This window comes from Brienomyrus brachyistius, chromosome 9 (assembly GCF_023856365.1).
Source record: "Brienomyrus brachyistius isolate T26 chromosome 9, BBRACH_0.4, whole genome shotgun sequence".
Taxonomy (NCBI): Eukaryota; Metazoa; Chordata; class Actinopteri; order Osteoglossiformes; family Mormyridae; genus Brienomyrus; species Brienomyrus brachyistius.
The window spans coordinates 15,906,081-15,924,454 of record NC_064541.1 but is presented as its reverse complement, the minus strand read 5'-3'; the positions used below and the strand labels follow the sequence as shown (position 1 = coordinate 15,924,454).

The window sequence follows — 18,374 nt, the reverse complement described above, 5'->3', positions numbered from 1 at the left end:
CCTACTGGTTTTTGGGGCTTTATTTCATATTTGATTATTAGCTGATGACTCACAAGCTTAGAATGTATACAGAATGCAAGTGCACCCAAATTCATAAAAATATATCATACTACAGGAACAGAGGGGATCAGCTGGGAAATGTATTCGTATGTTTTATATTGACTTTGAAAATAAATGCATATTTAATATTTTAAAGCACTTCTTTATGTAATTTTTAACTACTCAACATTTACACAAAGCAGTTCCTGAAGTTATTGTAGAACCATTAGCGGAAGCATACTCTCCGTTTCCAGAAACATGCTAGCTTATACCTTTTGCGTTTGTGTATTTGTAGATCTGAGGTGAGAGACGACCGGACTGGGAGTTAAAACTCAAATAAGTTACTTCGTTTTAGTGGCCTCAAAATGACAACATGCCGTTATCTGTATGGTCACGCTGAACTGTGCGTTTGCGCTAACCACATACACGCACCTGGACTCCCAGAAACGGACAAACAACCAAAAAAAACGTGCTAATCAAGGATGTGTTTGGTGCTGCCTTCACATCATGGTCATATAGGCTGAGGAGATGCCTGTAATTTTCCAGTCATTCTGTCCTTTTCAGTACCACACCCAGTACAGTGAGCCTGAAGTCTCGGTTATAAAACAAGGCTAAGGACGCCTTGGACAGGGGGCCAGTACATCTCAGGGCACACGTTACATACATAATTATCTATTTAATTCAGCTGTTACCATTCAGAACAACAGATGAGTCTGCTGACAAAGGGTCTGGTTTCCGTCCCAAGTAACACACACACACAAACGCACACAGCAGTTGGCAGAGACACAAGTTGTGCTGCGGTCTCTGGGTCAACACTCTTTGTCTTCTGATTCACGCTCCTCACACCATGAGGTTCATCTGGACTTGTTGGCGGTAGTGGTTGAAGTCATCTGGCACGGTGTCTGGCAATATAACAGGTTTCGGGGGGGTTCCAGTTAGATCGAGATTAACAGAGCGAGAGGTCAAGCGTAGGAGAAGCTAAGTGACAGGTGAGGTCGTGTGTACGTACCGTTGCAGCGATAGCGCAGGTTAGACCAGATGACGTTCTCCTGGGAGAAGCAGAACACACCCAGACGTCCTCCCCTCATGGAACTGTCAAAGACGACACCGGAGTCCGCCACCAGTACTGGGCCTTCATACAGCTTCACCCTGTGTGACACCAGCAGGACAGACTTTAAGACGTCACACAGCCACTAACGGAAGATTTCACGGAAGACCGTGTGATGCAGTGCATACTCGCCAGGCTGGACACATGGGGACCCAATCAAGGACAACAGGCCTTGACATTCAGCATAGCTTTATGGGAATAGTGACTCCTACTAGCTGTCTTCGGAAGAGAGTGCCTGGGGGTAGCAGACCTCGGAGTACGTGGGCTGCACTCGGAAAACACCGTTCCGCGGTGACGCGATGCTAGGAAGGGGGCGGTGCCGCCCTCGCTGGACCTCCGCTGCGGCTATTTACCCTTCTTCGCAGAATACAAAGCAGGTGCCTTTCTGTTGCTGGCTCAAAGGGCCTCGTTGCCTCGACAAAGACCTGGCTCACAGCTCCGCTCGCCCCAGTGGGGACCCCCCTCTTTCTCTACATGCTAATGGGAAGAATGTGGAAGAGGCTCCGCTCAGGAAAAAAAAAAGGGACAGCTCACCGTGTTCGAGTAAAAAGAATCCGTTTTTTGAAATCTAAAGGGCAGCCATACTTTTAGTTCTACCTCGTAGCCCCATAATGTCGGTCGCTTTCGTGATTGACTGTTGTGTTTTTCGTCATCCAGCATCCATCTCTTCTGGAATTATTTAAACTCTTGGATGGATATATTCTTAAGATTCGAGCTTGTTATAAGGAATGCCCTCAAAGGGCTTTATCTCGACCTACAGCTGCCTCTCCTGTGCATCTTCACTTTCCCTGTGTTTTTTCTTATTGCCTGTTTCTCTTGCTTCCAGATGCTCCTTCACCATCTTCCCTGCTCTTGATCTCCCCCCTCTTCATTTTGCTCTCCCTCTCAGACCCCCCCCCCCCCCACTCTGCAGTAGTTTCCTCTGGATCTGCATATGAACGGGTGCCCAGACAATTCCTGCCAAGGATTTGGTCGACATAGCAACAAGGACAATAGGTGATCGGGGGGCCAGGCAACTGTAAAGTCACAGAGGTCTAATCCCCCCCCCCCCCCCCCCCCCCAAAAAAAAATTAAATTAAATTTTGGGAGTAGTTCCTGCACGTAATTATCCATTATCCTGTTTTGCCACCCAATGTCCTCGACTGCATGAATTTATCAGACCCTGAATTTAGCAAAACATAGGCTAGCGAATGTCAATAAAAATCTAAGGCGTGCTTCACACTGCAGTTACACTTTTCCATTTCCCCGCAAACAGTCACTGCTGCTGCAACAGGCAAGTCTGCAGTGCAACCTACAGTGCGTTCACATTGTTTCCTGTGAAGAAGCACGGCCCCAGTTATCCAGGCAACCTTGAAATAAAGGAACACGAACATAGCAAAGTGTGAAAAGGCATTCTTGTGTTTTTTTTTGTCCAGAATGAAGTGATGCAATTATACAAAACTTATTTTCAATGTGATCTTATTTTTTGTAAATTGAAGAGTTCCAACTGAATGGAGGAGAACATTTGCAATATCTGGATGGCATTGGGGGTTGGGCTTACCTGATGGGCATTGGGTTTGCCGGATGGGGGTTGGGCTTACCGGATGGGGGTTGGGCTTACCGGATGTACCCCACCTGGGGCCGGTGACTGAGATGCCAGCGGTATGAAGTCTTGTCCTTCCACCCCACGTTTCGGGGGTCCTTCCACAGCAGCTTGACCTCGCCCGCCGTGTCCCCTGTGTTCCACAGGGCATTGCGCAGGAACTCCCCAGGGCCGGTCCGCGACTTCACCGCCTGGGTTTGGATAGTCATCAACATCACCAAACGGCTATCTGAGTGACCTGCATTCACACGTTCACTCAGAAGCCACCTGTGTCCAATTTAAATTAAAAGCAGGTGTACAGTTGGCCATGCATATCAGATTCGCATGTGAAAACTGAATCTACACACCAGGACAGCAGGTGGACAGGTACAAAACGACACCTAAGAAAGGTAAAAAACTGACAATTCAGTGTAAAACTGAGCAGCAATAATAACATTAGTGACAGGGTTTGAGCTATCTATATAGGAGACCTAGACATCTCAGTATTAAGCTTCATGGATGTTTCTGCGAATTCTGTTAATTATAAATTGAGTGACTGCTCTCATACTTTTCAGAAGAGCAGTGCTTCACTTATAGTCATCATTATGGGCATAACAAAGTGCAGGTATTATGACAACGGACGCTGGCTAACAGACAGCCACCTTGAGCTGCAGCCCCGGCTCAGCTGTTGCCTTGAAGGGCACCGACTGCCAGTAGACCTGCTCCGTCTGCTTCCACATGACCACGTAGAAGCTGGAGGAGTCCTGGTAGCCAAAGATGAAGCCAGCGTAGTCGTCGTCCGTCACCGTGTTGATGTGGAAGGTGCCCTCGAAGTCTACTCCATTGAAGGCTGTGTAGCCTGGACAGAGGGAAGAACGGTAGATAAATCAGGGGCCTCATGAATGGAGAAGCAGTCCAGGTGAAGGTGACAAGGACCAAAAGAGGATGTATGATTAGAGAAGTTAGTAAAGACGTACCCACAGCCAAACCAGGGTCACTGTTCATGGTCTGTACGATCTCCATACCCTGGGACCAAGAGTGGACAAGCATTCTATCACATCTGCTTTGCCCTTTTTTAAAAGCGAAACAATCTGAGGTACGGAACAAGAAGTGGTGACCTCTCACCTGATTGAGCACCACCCAGTTGGGGTCGATCTGGACGTCTCCTTCAGGATCCAGGATGACCGTCTGATAAGCTCTGAAGTCGGTCAGCGTGACCTCTGCACTCTCCGGGCACGCGTCGATGACATCCATCACGGTGTCGTTGTCAAAGTCATTCTCACATACATCTCCAACCCCATTACCTGGTGAGATGAACCATAAACATCGACACTGTACATGTATAATGTTAACTGAACTATTCATACAATATCTACCATATGGTCACATCTTTAACAACAACCTGGCAGTAATACCGCCTAAAGGCCATACAGTGTTTATTTATAACATACAGTTTACTAACAGTTTATCACTTGTTTATTGGCTTGCTTTGGCCAGTACAATATTCTATATTCGATTAATATAACATAATAATTCACAGAACGTCATTAAGGTGTATTTTTCTGCTTTTGGTTCAAAATGCAATAAAACATAATGTAAATCTGTCTGAAAGAAGCATAAACGGCCATTTCAAACGCCTATAGATTAATATGCAGATGAAGGTTTACCATTCGAATCTTTCTGATTGGGATTGGGAATGAGCCGGCAATTGTCCGGTCCAGGACCCTCAAAGTCCGGGATCCCATCGTTGTCATCGTCGTCGTCACAATCGTCACCGATGCCGTCGTTGTCAGAGTCGAGCTGTGACCCGTTGGGGATGTCCGGACAGTTATCCCGTGAATCTTGGTGACCATCCCCATCTCTTCATGGGTAGAAACAAGCCGTTGACAACACGACTACTGCCATGTGACCACATTCTCACGTAGCCATGGCAACAGGTTTCAAATAGGTGTCAAAGCTCTGCACAACCAAGTTCAAAATTATTTTTATTCAAAATAAATCTGCAAACTACCACATTATAGTTTAATCTTAACTTGATCTGTTCGTACGGTGACCTGGGGCACAGTGCACAGTGCATGCCGCACATCTCAACTGAGTTCAATAAGAATTCAAGGGCCATAAAGGATTCAGTTTTGTGTAACAAAACCTGTGAGCAGTTCAGCTGCCCATCTGTTGAAAAGCAGAGTGTGTGTATGAATGAGTGAATGAGTAGCGTGTGTGTTTGTGTGTGTGTGGTCCAAGTATACATTGCATCGTGGGGACCAAATATACACAACGTGATAAAAAACTGCTATTTTGACATTGTAGGGGGCATGTTTTCAGTGACTGCAATCAAGAAACTGAAAATGCCAATAGACTTGTATTCTGTTCAGTTATTTATGGTTATGGGATGGGTAGGGGTTAAGGTTGCCATGTTGGGATTAGAGTCTTTCACGTAGAAATGAATGGAGAGTCCCCACCAAGATATAGTTACAAACCTGTGTGTGTGTGTGTGTGTGTGTGTGCGCGTTATCCTGCACAGTCAGCTTGGACAAATGGAACAGGTGTGAGGGCGGCCATGTGGCACACAGACTTACTTGTCTTGGTTGGTGTCACAGACATCTCCCACCAAGTCATTGTCTACGTCTGTCTGAGGAGAGAGAAGTGCCAGACAGCGTTCAAAACGGGGCCCTTAAATTCCAGTCATGAGAAACTCATCCCATCTTTGTTTCACTTCATTGTTAGATAAGCAAACGAGTGTTACTGACTAATGCCGAAAGTCGTATTTCGTTGTTTAGACCGAATGTGATTTGTCATGTTGTATTGCTGTTTAGTTACTTACTAACAAATAAACTGTGCTCTAGTTGTGCACTATATATCTACAGAGGCTGAGAAAGGACCCCTTTCAGGAAGTAAATGTGTGTGATAGGCCAGTGAGAGGTATAATGCATTACAGTGAGAGGTATAATGCATTACAGTGAGAGGTATAATGCATTACAGTGAGCGGTATAATACATTACAGTGAGATGTGAGAGGTATACAGTGAGATGTGTAATACATTACAGTGAGAGGTATAATACAATTAATGACTGTGAATGATAGACCTAAAAAAACTGATCTATATACAGTACTGCAGTCCCTAATATAAGTTAACATCTGGTTCATGCCTTTGCCATATTTAGGCAATACAAATGGGAATTGGGAAATGCAATGGATTTCATAGTCTACAGTATCTACACACCACACTTGCTGTTCTCACCAGCAGTGTTCGCAGCGCTCCAGCCCCCACCCCCCCCCCCCAGCCACTCCCCCCTAACCTGCATGGGGTTGCTGATTTCGGGGCAGCTGTCACAGGCATCGCCCACCCCATCACCATCCCGGTCTGTCTGCATAGGGTTGGGGACCTTGGGGCAGTTGTCCAGCACGTTGGGGATGCCTTACAGAGAGGGGCAAAGAGGGGTGGAGATTCCTTGAAGGGTGGGTGTGTGTGTGTGTGGGGGGGGGGGGGGGGGGGGAGTTAAAGGGAGAGCGAAAGAGCAGGACACTCTTACCATCACCATCGATGTCATTGTCACACGCGTCACCCTCGCCATTGTTGTCCGTGTCCTTCTGGTCGATGTTGGGAACATTGGGGCAGTTATCACAGGCGTCACCAAAGGAGTCCGTGTCAGAGTTCTGCTGGTCTTTGTTGGCCACAAGTCGGCAGTTATCCTGAAGAGACAGAGATAGGCAGGTACTTGCACTAGTGAACACCAGACAAGATGCGCACATCATGCTAAAAACAGTCCTCGTTTAGTGACTAAGTTCCATTCCAACAGCCAGGCCGTCAAGCGAATTGCTAAGAGAAAATCGCGGTGGCCTAGGCGTGACAGCCACTGCACCTACGACTTTACTTCCGCCATACTCAGTTTCTAATATCCTGTGTGAAGTGGGCATTTTAAAAACACTCTGTACATTCTGCTTCAACGATCTCTCTCCGGCATGCATTGTTGGTAAGTGTATTTGGTCGTAGATTTGTTGGAAAATTAATTTTTTCATGGATGGGAGGGCAGAATAAAAATAAATAAATAAAGGTAAAAATCTCTTTATTGCCAGGGTTCATATACAACAAATCTACACCTCCACGTTCTTGATTCCATCCCCATCGGCATCGTCGTCACACTGGTCCCCAATACTGTCATTGTCTGCATCCTCCTGCCCAGAGTTGGGTGTGTAAACGCAGTTGTCCTGTTAGGGGAACACAAGGCATGTTAAAAGGGTGACGACCTTCCTCATGACTGTGTCAAGGGGCCCATCACACACCACTATGGGCCTCCAGAGTGCGCATTGACCAGGTAGGTGTGATGGAACGAGGGCTTCACACACCGCTTTGCAGTGCTTGTCGTTGTCTATGCAGGGCAGATTCTCATCCGGGTAGCCATCGATGTCGATGTCAGGGCCGCAGGTGTTGCCGTTCCCAGCCCAGCCCACATTGCACTGAATGATGGAGGAAAAAGTTGCGTTCATTACCAGCGTGTAGCTAACCATGAGGCTGTAAGTGTACCACCACACCGTACACACAGGGCCGTGCCTTCACCCCTGATCCCCCGTGTGGTACATGCTAATGCTAGCCACTCCCCCACTCGAAGGCTCATCACTGGCTTGATTTAAATACCAGCATACCAGCCCGCCCCCCACTCACCGCACAGAACACATCCCCATTCCTTTCAATGATGCAGTGCGCATTGACATCACAGGGGTTGAAGCTCAACGTGGCACAGGACCTCCGAGGGAGGCAGCCGGCCGTCTGGTTCCCCACAAAGCCCGCTTTGCAGTGCCCACACTTGAAGGAGCCCTTGGGAGTGAACAGGAATACAGGGAGACAGAGTAAGAGGAATGGAACAAGCAGAGCTTCTGACACTCCACAGTTACCCTCTCTAATCACACCATTTATTTCTGACACTGCAGTTCGCTCATGGGAGGTTTTACTTACACAAAAATGGATGCAACCAACCAGATGTCTTGGTCCCGCCTCCTCTAGTTGCTTAGACCCACCTCCTCTACAATCTGATTGGTTATCTCTCTGAACCAATCATTTTTTTGTTCTACTCTCAGAACATTATTGTGTAAGTAAAACTCCTACGATCCTGTAGTTCTGACCTATATTTTTATGATTATTTTTAGAAAGTAAAGGATGCAAAAGCAGAAGGTAGAAATTTGAGCCACCTTTGATTTATCAAACAGTGTCGCAAGCACTCACCACTGTGTTGGTGCACACAGAGTTGGGCGCACAAGCGCTGTCCATCTCAACGCACTCATCGACGTCTCTACACTCCTACAGCAATCCCAAGGCACAAAGTCACACATTCACCTGTTTTTCACGGTTTAAAAGTCTGTGTTATACCTTGCGAACAACAGCCATGTGCTAACATGTGCAGCCGATGTGGAGATGCCCGTTAATACTTCAGGTGTGCATGTATGTCTGTAACTAAGCCGGCATGAATGTGGTCAAACAGACGTTTTCAAGAAGGATCTCTTGAGTGTGTGTGAGAGCCCGCACATGTGCTTCTTACTTGCTTTGTACTTTTGGCGTACTCCACACCCACTCCACTCAGAGGTGGCCCTGCATACCCGGGGGGGCAGGGCTCACAGGAGAAACCTTTGGCTGTGTTGACACACCCCGAGGGCAGGAAGCACGGCTGTGCAAGAGCACACTGTGGGAGGGACAGCCGGCAGGGACAACAGCTTTTTCAGGTGAGCTGGTCTGGTGTTTGGGGCACAGCTGCACGTCAGTCATAGTGGCCACATGCAAATACACCCACCCAGATCAACTGGAAGTTGACTGAACAGAATGAACTTGACCTACGGGACTTTATACAGGTGAAGATGGTACCTCATCAATATCCTGGCAGTGGGTCCCATTGCCGGTCATGCCCTCGGGACAAGGCCCACAGCGGTACCCTGGGAACTGCATGGACTCCATGCAGGACACGCCTTTGTAGCACGGGTTGGGCGAGCAGCGGGAGCGAGGTTCATGGAAGCCTGAAGATGACCCAGATTTCACACTACGCACAAGCCTGGCCTGCCTTACTTCTGCCAAGGCCGTTGTTTTGCATGCAGCTATGTTGATTGGAAAAGGCACCATGCAACGGGCGTCAAAGACAAACTGCTTGACGGTGTCAAGAAACTGCTCACCGCACACTTGGCACTCCAGTATGGTGTTCCTGATCAAAGCCATCTCCTTCACCTACACAGAAGCACGGAGGTCAAGGAGGGTCATACAGATGCATGTATGGACACACACACACACACACACACCAAAAATCTTCCTCAGACAGTCAAAAACCATCTACCATACTCATGTTTCTCAGGGTATCCATCACAGCATTCCACACTGTCCAATCTCCTGGTCCCTTACCTGTTCTCTGATGTCCTGCCGTAACTCCCCCAGAATCTGGTTGAAGATAATTAGCTGCCCAATCAGAGCCTTTGTGTGGTCACCTAACAGGACGACCAAGTGATGCATCACACAATGGATTTATACACAGAAAACACAGTGTTGGAAAAAGAGGGCAAAGTTACACTATTAATAAGCAAAACTGTGTCTTTCTGGCATGAAGAACAAACTCATGAAACCGTAAACAGGATCAGTAACTACTCACCAAGGACAGAGTTCACTTCTCCTGTCACTGAAATAGGATTGAGGCATATACATGATATAAATAACACCATATTAATGGTTAGTTAAGCGATATACACAGTGCACACAGAAAGTCTTTGGACTTTTGCTTAATTATGTCAAAATGTTGCAAATTTATTGGTTTTACAAGAAAAGTCCATTGACAAGTAATGTTTAAGATATTTACCTATATCTTCAGTACAGACATTTTCTTTTTTATTGAATTTAATTTTTTTGACTGACTCATTCAGTTCTCTTCTTTCCCATTTTGCTATAAATTGCAGTTATAGTCACTGGTTCCCAAAGGGACACGAGACACAAATGTTTGGTGTTTCATGTTATTGCAGAGATGTTATTAATTAAAAAGCACCCAACTTTTTAACTCAGAATAGCTCTGTCAGAACTATAATTTGGGTTTCAATTTATTACTACTTGAAATTAACGCTTTCTTTAAAATTAGTAATTGTTTCTAATGTGAAATAAATTTGTAATATTTTTACTAAATTAGGTAAATGTCCCAAGACTTTCTGAGAGACTGTATGTAATCAGGCAAAACCATTAACATGTAATAAAAATCATATAATTAGGAATTCCAAAGGAAAATCTAGTATTATAGTGTAAAAAAACAACAAAGCAAATCAGTACAAAAATGTAATAAAATACGTATTTTTGGGGAGCTGAAAAATTACAGCTACGAGAAGGACCCTGACACAAAGCACTGAGTAACTGAATATCTAATTATGAATCATAATCTAACATTATAACTGAAATATTACATTATTAAATGTTTTACCGTTAAGCCAAGTTTTCTTCCAGCTTTGACCACAAATTTTTACCTGCGACAATCCGCTAGCGCAACACTGGGATTTTAGGCTCAGTTCAGAAGATATACATACATGTTCTACTACTATGTCGCCACAAGATGGGGGTGTTGGACAGTACAAAGAAGGATCTATAAATCCCGCGATAATCTCGACTTGAAAAGTATTTTGTACTGACCAGAGAAAATGTCCTAATCTGTGAAAATTATGCCTCTCCTCTTTCATATATGTAGATATTCGTCATATATTAATATATAACCTCAACGTTGTGTAATTTTAGCTACCACACTATGTTTAGATAACTGGCCAAGTGTCTTGGTTACCGGCATCACAGGAAGAGAGCGATTACACGCCACGCAAAACCTTATTCGGCTTGACCGACTAAATCCCTCTTAATCAATGCCAGTAAAGAGCTTTGTAAATACGTTTGTGGGGTCACACTATATTGTTGACCTGAATTTACGTGACGAGTGAATGCTGACATTAAACACTGTATATATAAACAAGGCTCATTACCTGTGTTGTGCAAAGAGGATGAATCACCCTGGAAGGGACAGTCAGTCAGAACGCCAGCTTTGGCTACAGACCCCCCCACGGCCAATTTCAGAGACTCTACGGCACCCTGAAATGTCACAGAGTTACGTCTGATGAAAAACACATCACTGCTTTGAAAAACATAATTTGCAATCCTGCTGAAATTCCAGTACAATTTAAGCAAAGGAGAGTGCAGTGTATTTTCCTTACAAAACTGGGCAGTTCTGAAGAAGTAATGCGAATGTAACACTTTACGACACTTTTGTGACACTTAAGCACAAGGATACTTCGTTCGTGGAAGTTTTACTTGTACAAAAATGTCAGAAGGAAAAATGATCGATTCAGAGAGATAGCCAATTAGATTGTAGAGAAGGTGGGTACAAGCAACTAGAGAAGGTGGGACCAAGACATCTAATTGGTTGGTCCCACCTCTTGTAGTTGCTTGGACTCACCTTCTCTGCAATCTTATTGGTTATCTTTGAACCAATAATTTTTCCTTCTCCCCTCCGGACATTTTTTTTTGCGTAAATAAAACTCCCATGAGCAGATATTTTGAACCACAATTTCTATCTATTAAAAATGGATACACAAGAGCTTAGTGTGCATCACCTGCAGTCTAGCATACGCCTTGTGACCATTACGAATATCCACAAGCTCTGGGTCAGCCGGCAACTGGACCAAGGGGGGTAGACCCTGGCTGGAATCGGCCAATCGGCAGTTGATGTATAACTCTAACTGGAGGTTGTCCCTGCGGAGTCCAGCTACGCGCAGTATGACGGACTGGGTCCGTCCGTCTGCCAGGTTGGCGTTCTGGAGGTTGACAGTATGGAGTTTCCCGTCCTCCCGCACGTAGCGCACAAGAACTGGAAGAAAAGGGGCAATTGAATGATGGAAGATGAAGGAAGGGTGTGAGGAAGGAGAGAAAACAGGAGGGAAGCCTCCAGTGAATAGGGGTGAAAGTCAACACATCTAAAGTGTGTTTCCGGAATGTTTCGGTCATTGAATAGTCTCTTTATTAGGATCTTGCTTTGTTAGTTCTTGGTGTTCATCTCCTGCCCCAGGACTGCTTACACTGGTACCTGGGCATTCATAGGAAGCTCAGCCTAGCTGCACTTATGCCTGACTGACTCCTTGACAGCATGTATGTTTGCGATATGCTATTTGCTTCAACCTCTATGTCACTTTGGACAAAAGCATCCGCTAAATATGTCAAATGTAAAAGTAGAAAACACAAAAGAGGACAGATCAGAATGAAAAAAAGAGGCTATACAGGAGATGAAGGAGACATTGGTGGAAATGTGCATCAGAAAGGTTGTGACATAAACACATTCTGTTTGCTGAATGTTCCTCTCAAGGGCACTGTTTTGGTGAGGACAGTCCCCACCAATATTGTGGGAGTACCATGTGTGTTTAGTGGTGTGGAGAGTTCAGGATTGTTTTGGTCCCTCTACCAAGGTTGAAATCAAACCTACATCCATGATTCTGCTTGTGTACTTTGGACTATATCACTTGTGTGATATGGGCACGATATGTTTGCTTCTGTGTTCGCTATGTGAAAGATTTTCATCCCAAAATAGTGGCTCAGTGGCTGCTGTCCTGGGCTCAGGCATGCAATGTATGTTGCCTGTATTGTGCCTTCCTGTCAACTTCCTGCATCGCACTACTGAAATTTGCGCAAACGTGCGTATTTACCGCATAACTTGAATTTGCTCCTCTCCATTGTGTATCTTTGTCTTGCATTTATTCTCTGGCTGTGTCAGATTCTGAATTTGATTCTAAGTGCATGTGTGAATTCCCTGTAAAAGCCTGGCATCCCATACAGTGCGGGCCCAGGTTTGTGTTCTGTGTTTCCCAGGAAAGGTTCCAGGTTTACCGTGACCCTGCACAGGACAAACATTTCAGGATGGATGTAAAATAACTGAGCAGTTCCCCCCGAAAACGTCCCGAGTCCCGAGTCCCGCACCTTTGTTGATCTTCCCCATGATGGCCACCTCCAGGTACTTCTTGTTGTCCTGCTTGTTGTAGAGGCCCAGCAGGACGCCCCCCAGCTTCGCCGGCAGGCGGAAGGTGGAGGCGATGTACATGTCGCTGACCGTGCCGAGGGCCGTGGTCACCTTCTCCACCGCCGCCGTGATCTGCTTGGCGTCTTGCAGCGTCAGCACGTCGATCACTGGGCAACAGGACAGACCACAGATGTGTGGGGGTGGGGGGTGGGGTGAAGGAGTAAGGATAAGAGCCGAGGGTGGGGGGCGGCGGATGCCAAAGGTAGACAAGGCAGGAGTAAGAACAGCATTGGCACAGAATGTTCCGGAAAGGTGTGTGGCTCAGTGTGTTATAATTCTGTGCCTGTCGGAAGGTCGCTAGTTCAAAGCCCTGTTTGACAGACTAATTTCACTATTGGGCCCTAGAGCAAGACCCCAGATCCTCAGCTGCCCCAGGAAGTGGCTGATCCTGCTCTCTCAGTTGTGCATTAATTAAGACAAAGCTTCTGCTAAATAAATGCAATTGCAATGGAGAAGGACAACATTTATGATAAACATAGAATCACAACAATGGAGGGAAAAGAAAAGTCCTTCAAAAGAAACTATTTTAACCCCAAGTCTGCTAGTAATGTGACTAATGGGCAATGGGTTAAATGTAGTTATTCTGCTCATCGGAGACTTTCAAAGTGTCTCCTATTAGAACCTAAGGATGTAAATTTCCTTAGTAAAAATAACTCCACATTTATACCAGCCATTATCACTCATTATGATCGGCGTTGGTTAAAGAGGCCAATTTCAGGATAGTTAAAAAACAGTATAAACAGTCATCATCAAAACTAAACATACAGTCAGATATTAGACATACTGTCAGATACTGTTGCTTACGTTGGAGGTTACAGTTTCACACACAAGAATGATTTGCGCATTAATTGCATGGTGCAATGTTCAAACATTCCAGACACTTTGTCTTAGGCTATGAGAGGCAGCCTTTGTGCTTCTGTTTACCTACCTTCTCCCCATGTCCCAAACCGCCACACTTTGATTGGACAAGGAAAGAAGAAAAATGCACCGCCAGCCAATTACGCCGTTTTCCCACTGTGTTGCTTTTGCATGCTCAATAAACCTGAGCCATAAGTTTTCTTTCCGTAATATCCTTCCACATACTTCCACATGAACAGAACGGTTTCCATCGCGTAAATTAGGTCCCTGTGTGCAAATGAAGCCAAGCTATTCAGCACACTCTCAGGCACTTATAAAAAAATCGTCAGCTGCATACAGGAGATTAATCCACCCCCCCCACTTCATTTGGACGTGTCTGTAAGGACACAGGTTCTGATGTACAGAAGGACAATCACACTTAAAAATGAAAGAAAACGCTCCAAAAACACTGGACTGCCGTCACCAGTGCACAGTAACACATACATGCATAACTGCACGATCATAGACTGAATTTTAAAACTATCAAACGACATTATCAAACTTTTTTTAAAACATCAAATATTACCCCAAAATTGTATTTATTACTACCATTTGCAGCTGCGTTGCTCTGATAGTTTGTTGTACGTGGATGAATACTAGCCACAGTTTAACTGCAGTATTGATTAATACCATTCATACAGCTGGACTGGTAATATTGCACTATTTCCTGCCAGGAAACAACAACAACAGGATTCACTTAGACTGACAGTACTTGAGTCTTTGGAAAAAAGACTCACCTTTTACTTAAAGTTTTTATTAGTAGTTTCTGATGACATAATGAGCTGTAAACTGTAAATAAATCGCCTCCCTTCAGGGGACTTTCGTTTCCGACGCTCTAACAAGCACTGACCACCAAGTGACTGAAGTACCCTCTCAAATGAATGGATTCATTTTACTTTTATCTCATTAAAAAACAGCTAACTGCCATCCTTCATCAAAGTCATGCGGGCTCTTTTCCACCAGATCCCTTCCTCATCCATGTGTTGCTCTTCATTTTAAGCCCCGCCTCCACTGGAACGTTAGCATCCGCTCCCACATCCCTGCTCATTCATAAGTTCCTAACTCCCACACTGCTGCTGGAGCAGTAAGTCACCCTGACAGAAGCTGGAGATTAAAAAGTTCCCCATAAGTAAGAACAACCAGACAGGGGAGTCCCAGGGTACTCTGAGGCATTCCAACGGATCGGCGCTTTCCTCTCCTGGTCCGCAAGGACCCACAGACAGTCCATGTTCTTGGGAGCAAAAATGTGGGTGGTCTGGCAAGGAGCTGAGAGGGAGCAAAAACAGGGACCGACTGTGGGTCTCTAAGGAGTAGATTGGGAAACACTGTCATTTTGCACACCGTACACTTTTGGGGTGTAATTGCTGGCTGCTACCATGGCGATACAAGAGGAAAAATGAGAAGGAAAAAGACAGTGAAATGAGGTTCTGGGTTCTGGTGGAAGTCAGGCCAAGGGCCTTGAGTAGCTGATACATCCACAGCCTGCGAATGGTAATTCAGATTAATGGAACATAAGAAAACTGAAAGAAATGGGAGCAAAATCCTTCTCTCCTTAGCCTGATACAGCAAAGTCACATTGGGGACGCTTGTTGAACACCGTCAAAGTCTGCTGCATCTCAAAATCCCGTTAAAGTAAAATGGAATAAAGTGACCCCTATAAATTAAGGAATAGCACAAAAATATCCGTTGTACTCTCAAGCGGGTATCAATAACGCGCATCCATCGTACTGCACCCGCCAGCGACAGATCCGTTTGGTCAATGTTACCGCACCCGGAGAACAGCCGATCAGGCTCGTGCCTCCGGACCCCGAATATGCGTTTAGAGAGTTTAGACACATGACCAGATGGAATCACTCATGCTCTGCTATGGGCCCTTCGCGGCCGTAAAAATACACCTCCGGTCTGTTGTACACATGTAAAGGACGCTGCGGCTACGGGCAAAAATCCACGGCTTAAATATTATCGCACATCACTCGGAAAAGTCACTAAAGGGATGCTCCACCCTTTAGATATTATCATCTTCTCGGGCTCAATAAAATTCTGTCAATCATCCATCACTATGACTATTTATGATTAATTCGATTGCAGCATCCTATTCAAATAATTGTTACCTTAGTGCTTGTTTTGTAAAGGATATTATGATTATTTTATGAAGTGCTAAGTTCAGTTGTCAAGTTAAGCTCGTCTTTGAGGATGCTCAAACTTACGATGCTGTGTATCTTGTGTAATGCACATTAAAGACGCCATTGTAACACCGTAGTTCACTTCATTCGCAGTCTAAGGGACATTCAGATGTCAGTACAGCGATGTCACTGGACCGTGGAGCTCATGAGAAAGGCATACTTAAAAGCTTTTACAGCGCATCCCGTTCCAGCAGCCGACCTGCATTGTCGCAGAAGTTAATTCTTAACTCTGTGCACAATGCTTTGCTTTGTAGCTTTACAACGGCACGTCCAGAAGCGAGATTGGGCATCCTTTAGAAAGGCGCTTTCCCCTGCTCATAATCTTTAATTCCATAACATATGGAGTTTATTATTTACCGTAGTTTGTATAATGTACTGTTTAATAAACTACAATTTTTTTAAATCCAAACGTGCGTAATTAAATACAATAAAAATGCATATTTTTGCATCAAACATTTAGGCTATACCTACAAGAGAATAGAAATCATATGTTAAAATACATTAGATCACAATTAATGTATTTCATATTACCTTGCATCTCCTGAAAAGTGGACGATTCGGAAAAGCCGGTGTTTACCAAGGCAGAGAGCGTAAATAAGAAGCACAATATTCGCACAGCACCCATGTTCCCGGAAGCGGTGCGCGCAAGTCTGCCAGGAGTCCTGCTCTTCGGATACTAAAGGGAGAAGAAAGTGCCGTCGCGACTGCAGATTTCAGATCCTAAACGTGGCTGTCAAGTAGCTCTGCAGACTCTGAAGTGGCGCTCTGACCCGGGTTCAAGAGACAACAGGGAGCAGTGGCGCTCGCCCCGCACGCATCCGAGGAATGCCTCCTCTCTCCCTCCGAGTGGAAGCGATCCTTTGAGCGAGGGAGCCCACTTCGCTCACAGGGAACACATTTACTTTGAAATGGAAAATATGGGGGAAAACACACCGATCTGGTTTATAACCATACGAATATGTATGTTTGCGGTACGGACCAAAAAGGAAAGGAATTCGCGACTTGCTAGTTCTTAGTATGAAATGGACTTTGACAACGGTGCGAAATGACAGCATTAATGAAAAACAAACTCACTTTAGCGCACCTTCGGTTGCAAGAAAATTTGTTCTCAGCGGCAAAAGCATGGGCTACATTTTTGTGGGCAGTCAGTTTGAGGGAATGCATTAATTATTGGGAACTGATTAAAAAAGGGTGCATCACTGAAAAGAACGTCGTGGCATTGCGTTTGTGTTTAGAGAAACGACTTGGAGTTAACACTAGAATTAATAAAACTATAAACCCAACATTATTGCGCTCATATGGTTAGCAGATTACCGTTAACGTTGTCTGGAGAGAGTAAAAAAGTGTCTACTGTCAGTTGTATGGAAAACTAATGTCAGTGCTAATAAAATCGACGACTACTCAGATACATGAACATACTTTCTGTTAAAAGATTGAAAAATACAGATGACCTCAGCACTGAAAACTGCAGTGACCAGAGTCAGATCCACAGTGAAATTTGAGCCCTTAAACTTAGCTGCACTATTCCCTCCTCTGGAAAAGTCATAATAGTCTATTTTTCCTAATACCGACATGAAACGGGTCAGAGCAACTCACAGTAACCGTGTAATATTATCAAGATCAAGGGCGGCTGTTAGATATACACTTCCTTTACAATGACTGCGTTAATATTCTGCGTGTCCTCCTGACAGTAACATTATACTGTCTGCAACATTAGAGCAAATTGTAAGGACAAACATACGAGTACTTTTATGTTTGTATTTTCCTTTCACAAAACGGCACGATTATAAAGGAAATGAACGGTGTTAACGTTTTCCATCCTGCTCAATAGGTCCGTTTTGCGCGTTTTTGGATGCAAAAAAAAAACATTGAAGGTTCATAAATTTGACAGGAAAGTATGAACAAACTGCAAACACAAAGCCAGATTCTCATTTTAGCCTCTGACTGTTTTTTTATTAAATAAAATAAATAACTCCTTAATTATTAGTCTCATACAAAAAGCATATTCCATTATACAGTATATACCACCGAATAGGCCTACGACTCTGCTTGGAAAATGTGGGAAATCTCAGTATTTTTCTCCCAAACAGAAATTCTTGTAAGATCATTTTCGGGGTCATTAAACCCCAAGAGGCTCCATTGAAGTTGCTGGGAATTCATTTAATCAGCATGCAACCGCAAAAGCTGTGAAATAATGACTTTTCACTGTTTGTAGCAACAGTGAAACACTGCAACAAAACAAAACTACTGTTGATTTTATTATTTTATTCGCAACTGTTTCATTATGGCATCTCCAAGGCTAAGATGCAAGGGCGGACTGGGGGTAGGGAAGGGGACTGGAACTACCGCCCCTCTTGGTGTTCCATGGCTGAAAAAACAATGTTAAAATGCCCTCTAGACTGGGGAAAACAGCAGCAGTGACTGCAATCCACAGGAAAGCAATGATTGAGCGCCGTCTGGAGTGCCCTGGGAGACTGTGTGTCCTATAGAGCAGCGGTTCGCAACCTTTTTCACCGCGACCCAATTTTTCC

At 44.8% G+C, this 18,374-nt stretch overlaps 1 protein-coding gene across 2 annotated transcripts; it reads right to left on the bottom strand.

The window, feature by feature from the left end:
* Positions 1-2: 2 nt before the first annotated feature.
* Positions 3-16,842, bottom strand: thbs3a (thrombospondin 3a). 2 transcript variants are annotated; one of them, XM_049024515.1, is made up of 23 exons: positions 16,375-16,841; positions 12,664-12,870; positions 11,310-11,563; positions 10,683-10,788; positions 9,329-9,355; positions 9,085-9,167; positions 8,862-8,913; positions 8,560-8,708; positions 8,240-8,380; positions 7,927-8,001; positions 7,369-7,521; positions 7,053-7,163; positions 6,807-6,914; positions 6,239-6,398; positions 6,005-6,123; positions 5,285-5,337; positions 4,376-4,569; positions 3,834-4,012; positions 3,686-3,734; positions 3,371-3,567; positions 2,748-2,920; positions 1,049-1,188; positions 3-941 (listed from the first exon to the last, which is right to left on the bottom strand). In XM_049024515.1, exons 1-23 carry the CDS (start codon positions 16,466-16,468, stop codon positions 880-882), a joined length of 2,886 nt encoding a protein of 961 aa, XP_048880472.1. In that variant the 5' UTR covers positions 16,469-16,841; the 3' UTR covers positions 3-879. The 2 variants fall into 2 exon arrangements, with proteins under 2 accessions (XP_048880472.1, XP_048880473.1); XM_049024516.1 differs by lacking the exon at positions 9,329-9,355 and having other exon boundaries at positions 16,375-16,842.
* Positions 16,843-18,374: the final 1,532 nt, after the last annotated feature.

Excerpts from the sequence above, each read along its gene's own strand:
- thbs3a (XM_049024515.1), bottom strand. The coding sequence starts at position 16,468 with ATGGGTGCTGTGCGAATATTGTGCTTCTTATTTACGCTCTCTGCCTTG. Across the intron at positions 4,570-5,284 it reads TGTGACACCAACCAAGACAA|AGATGGGGATGGTCACCAAG; the intron begins GTAAGTCTGTGT and ends CTACCCATGAAG. Across the intron at positions 3,735-3,833 it reads ACTGGGTGGTGCTCAATCAG|GGTATGGAGATCGTACAGAC; the intron begins GTGAGAGGTCAC and ends TCTTGGTCCCAG.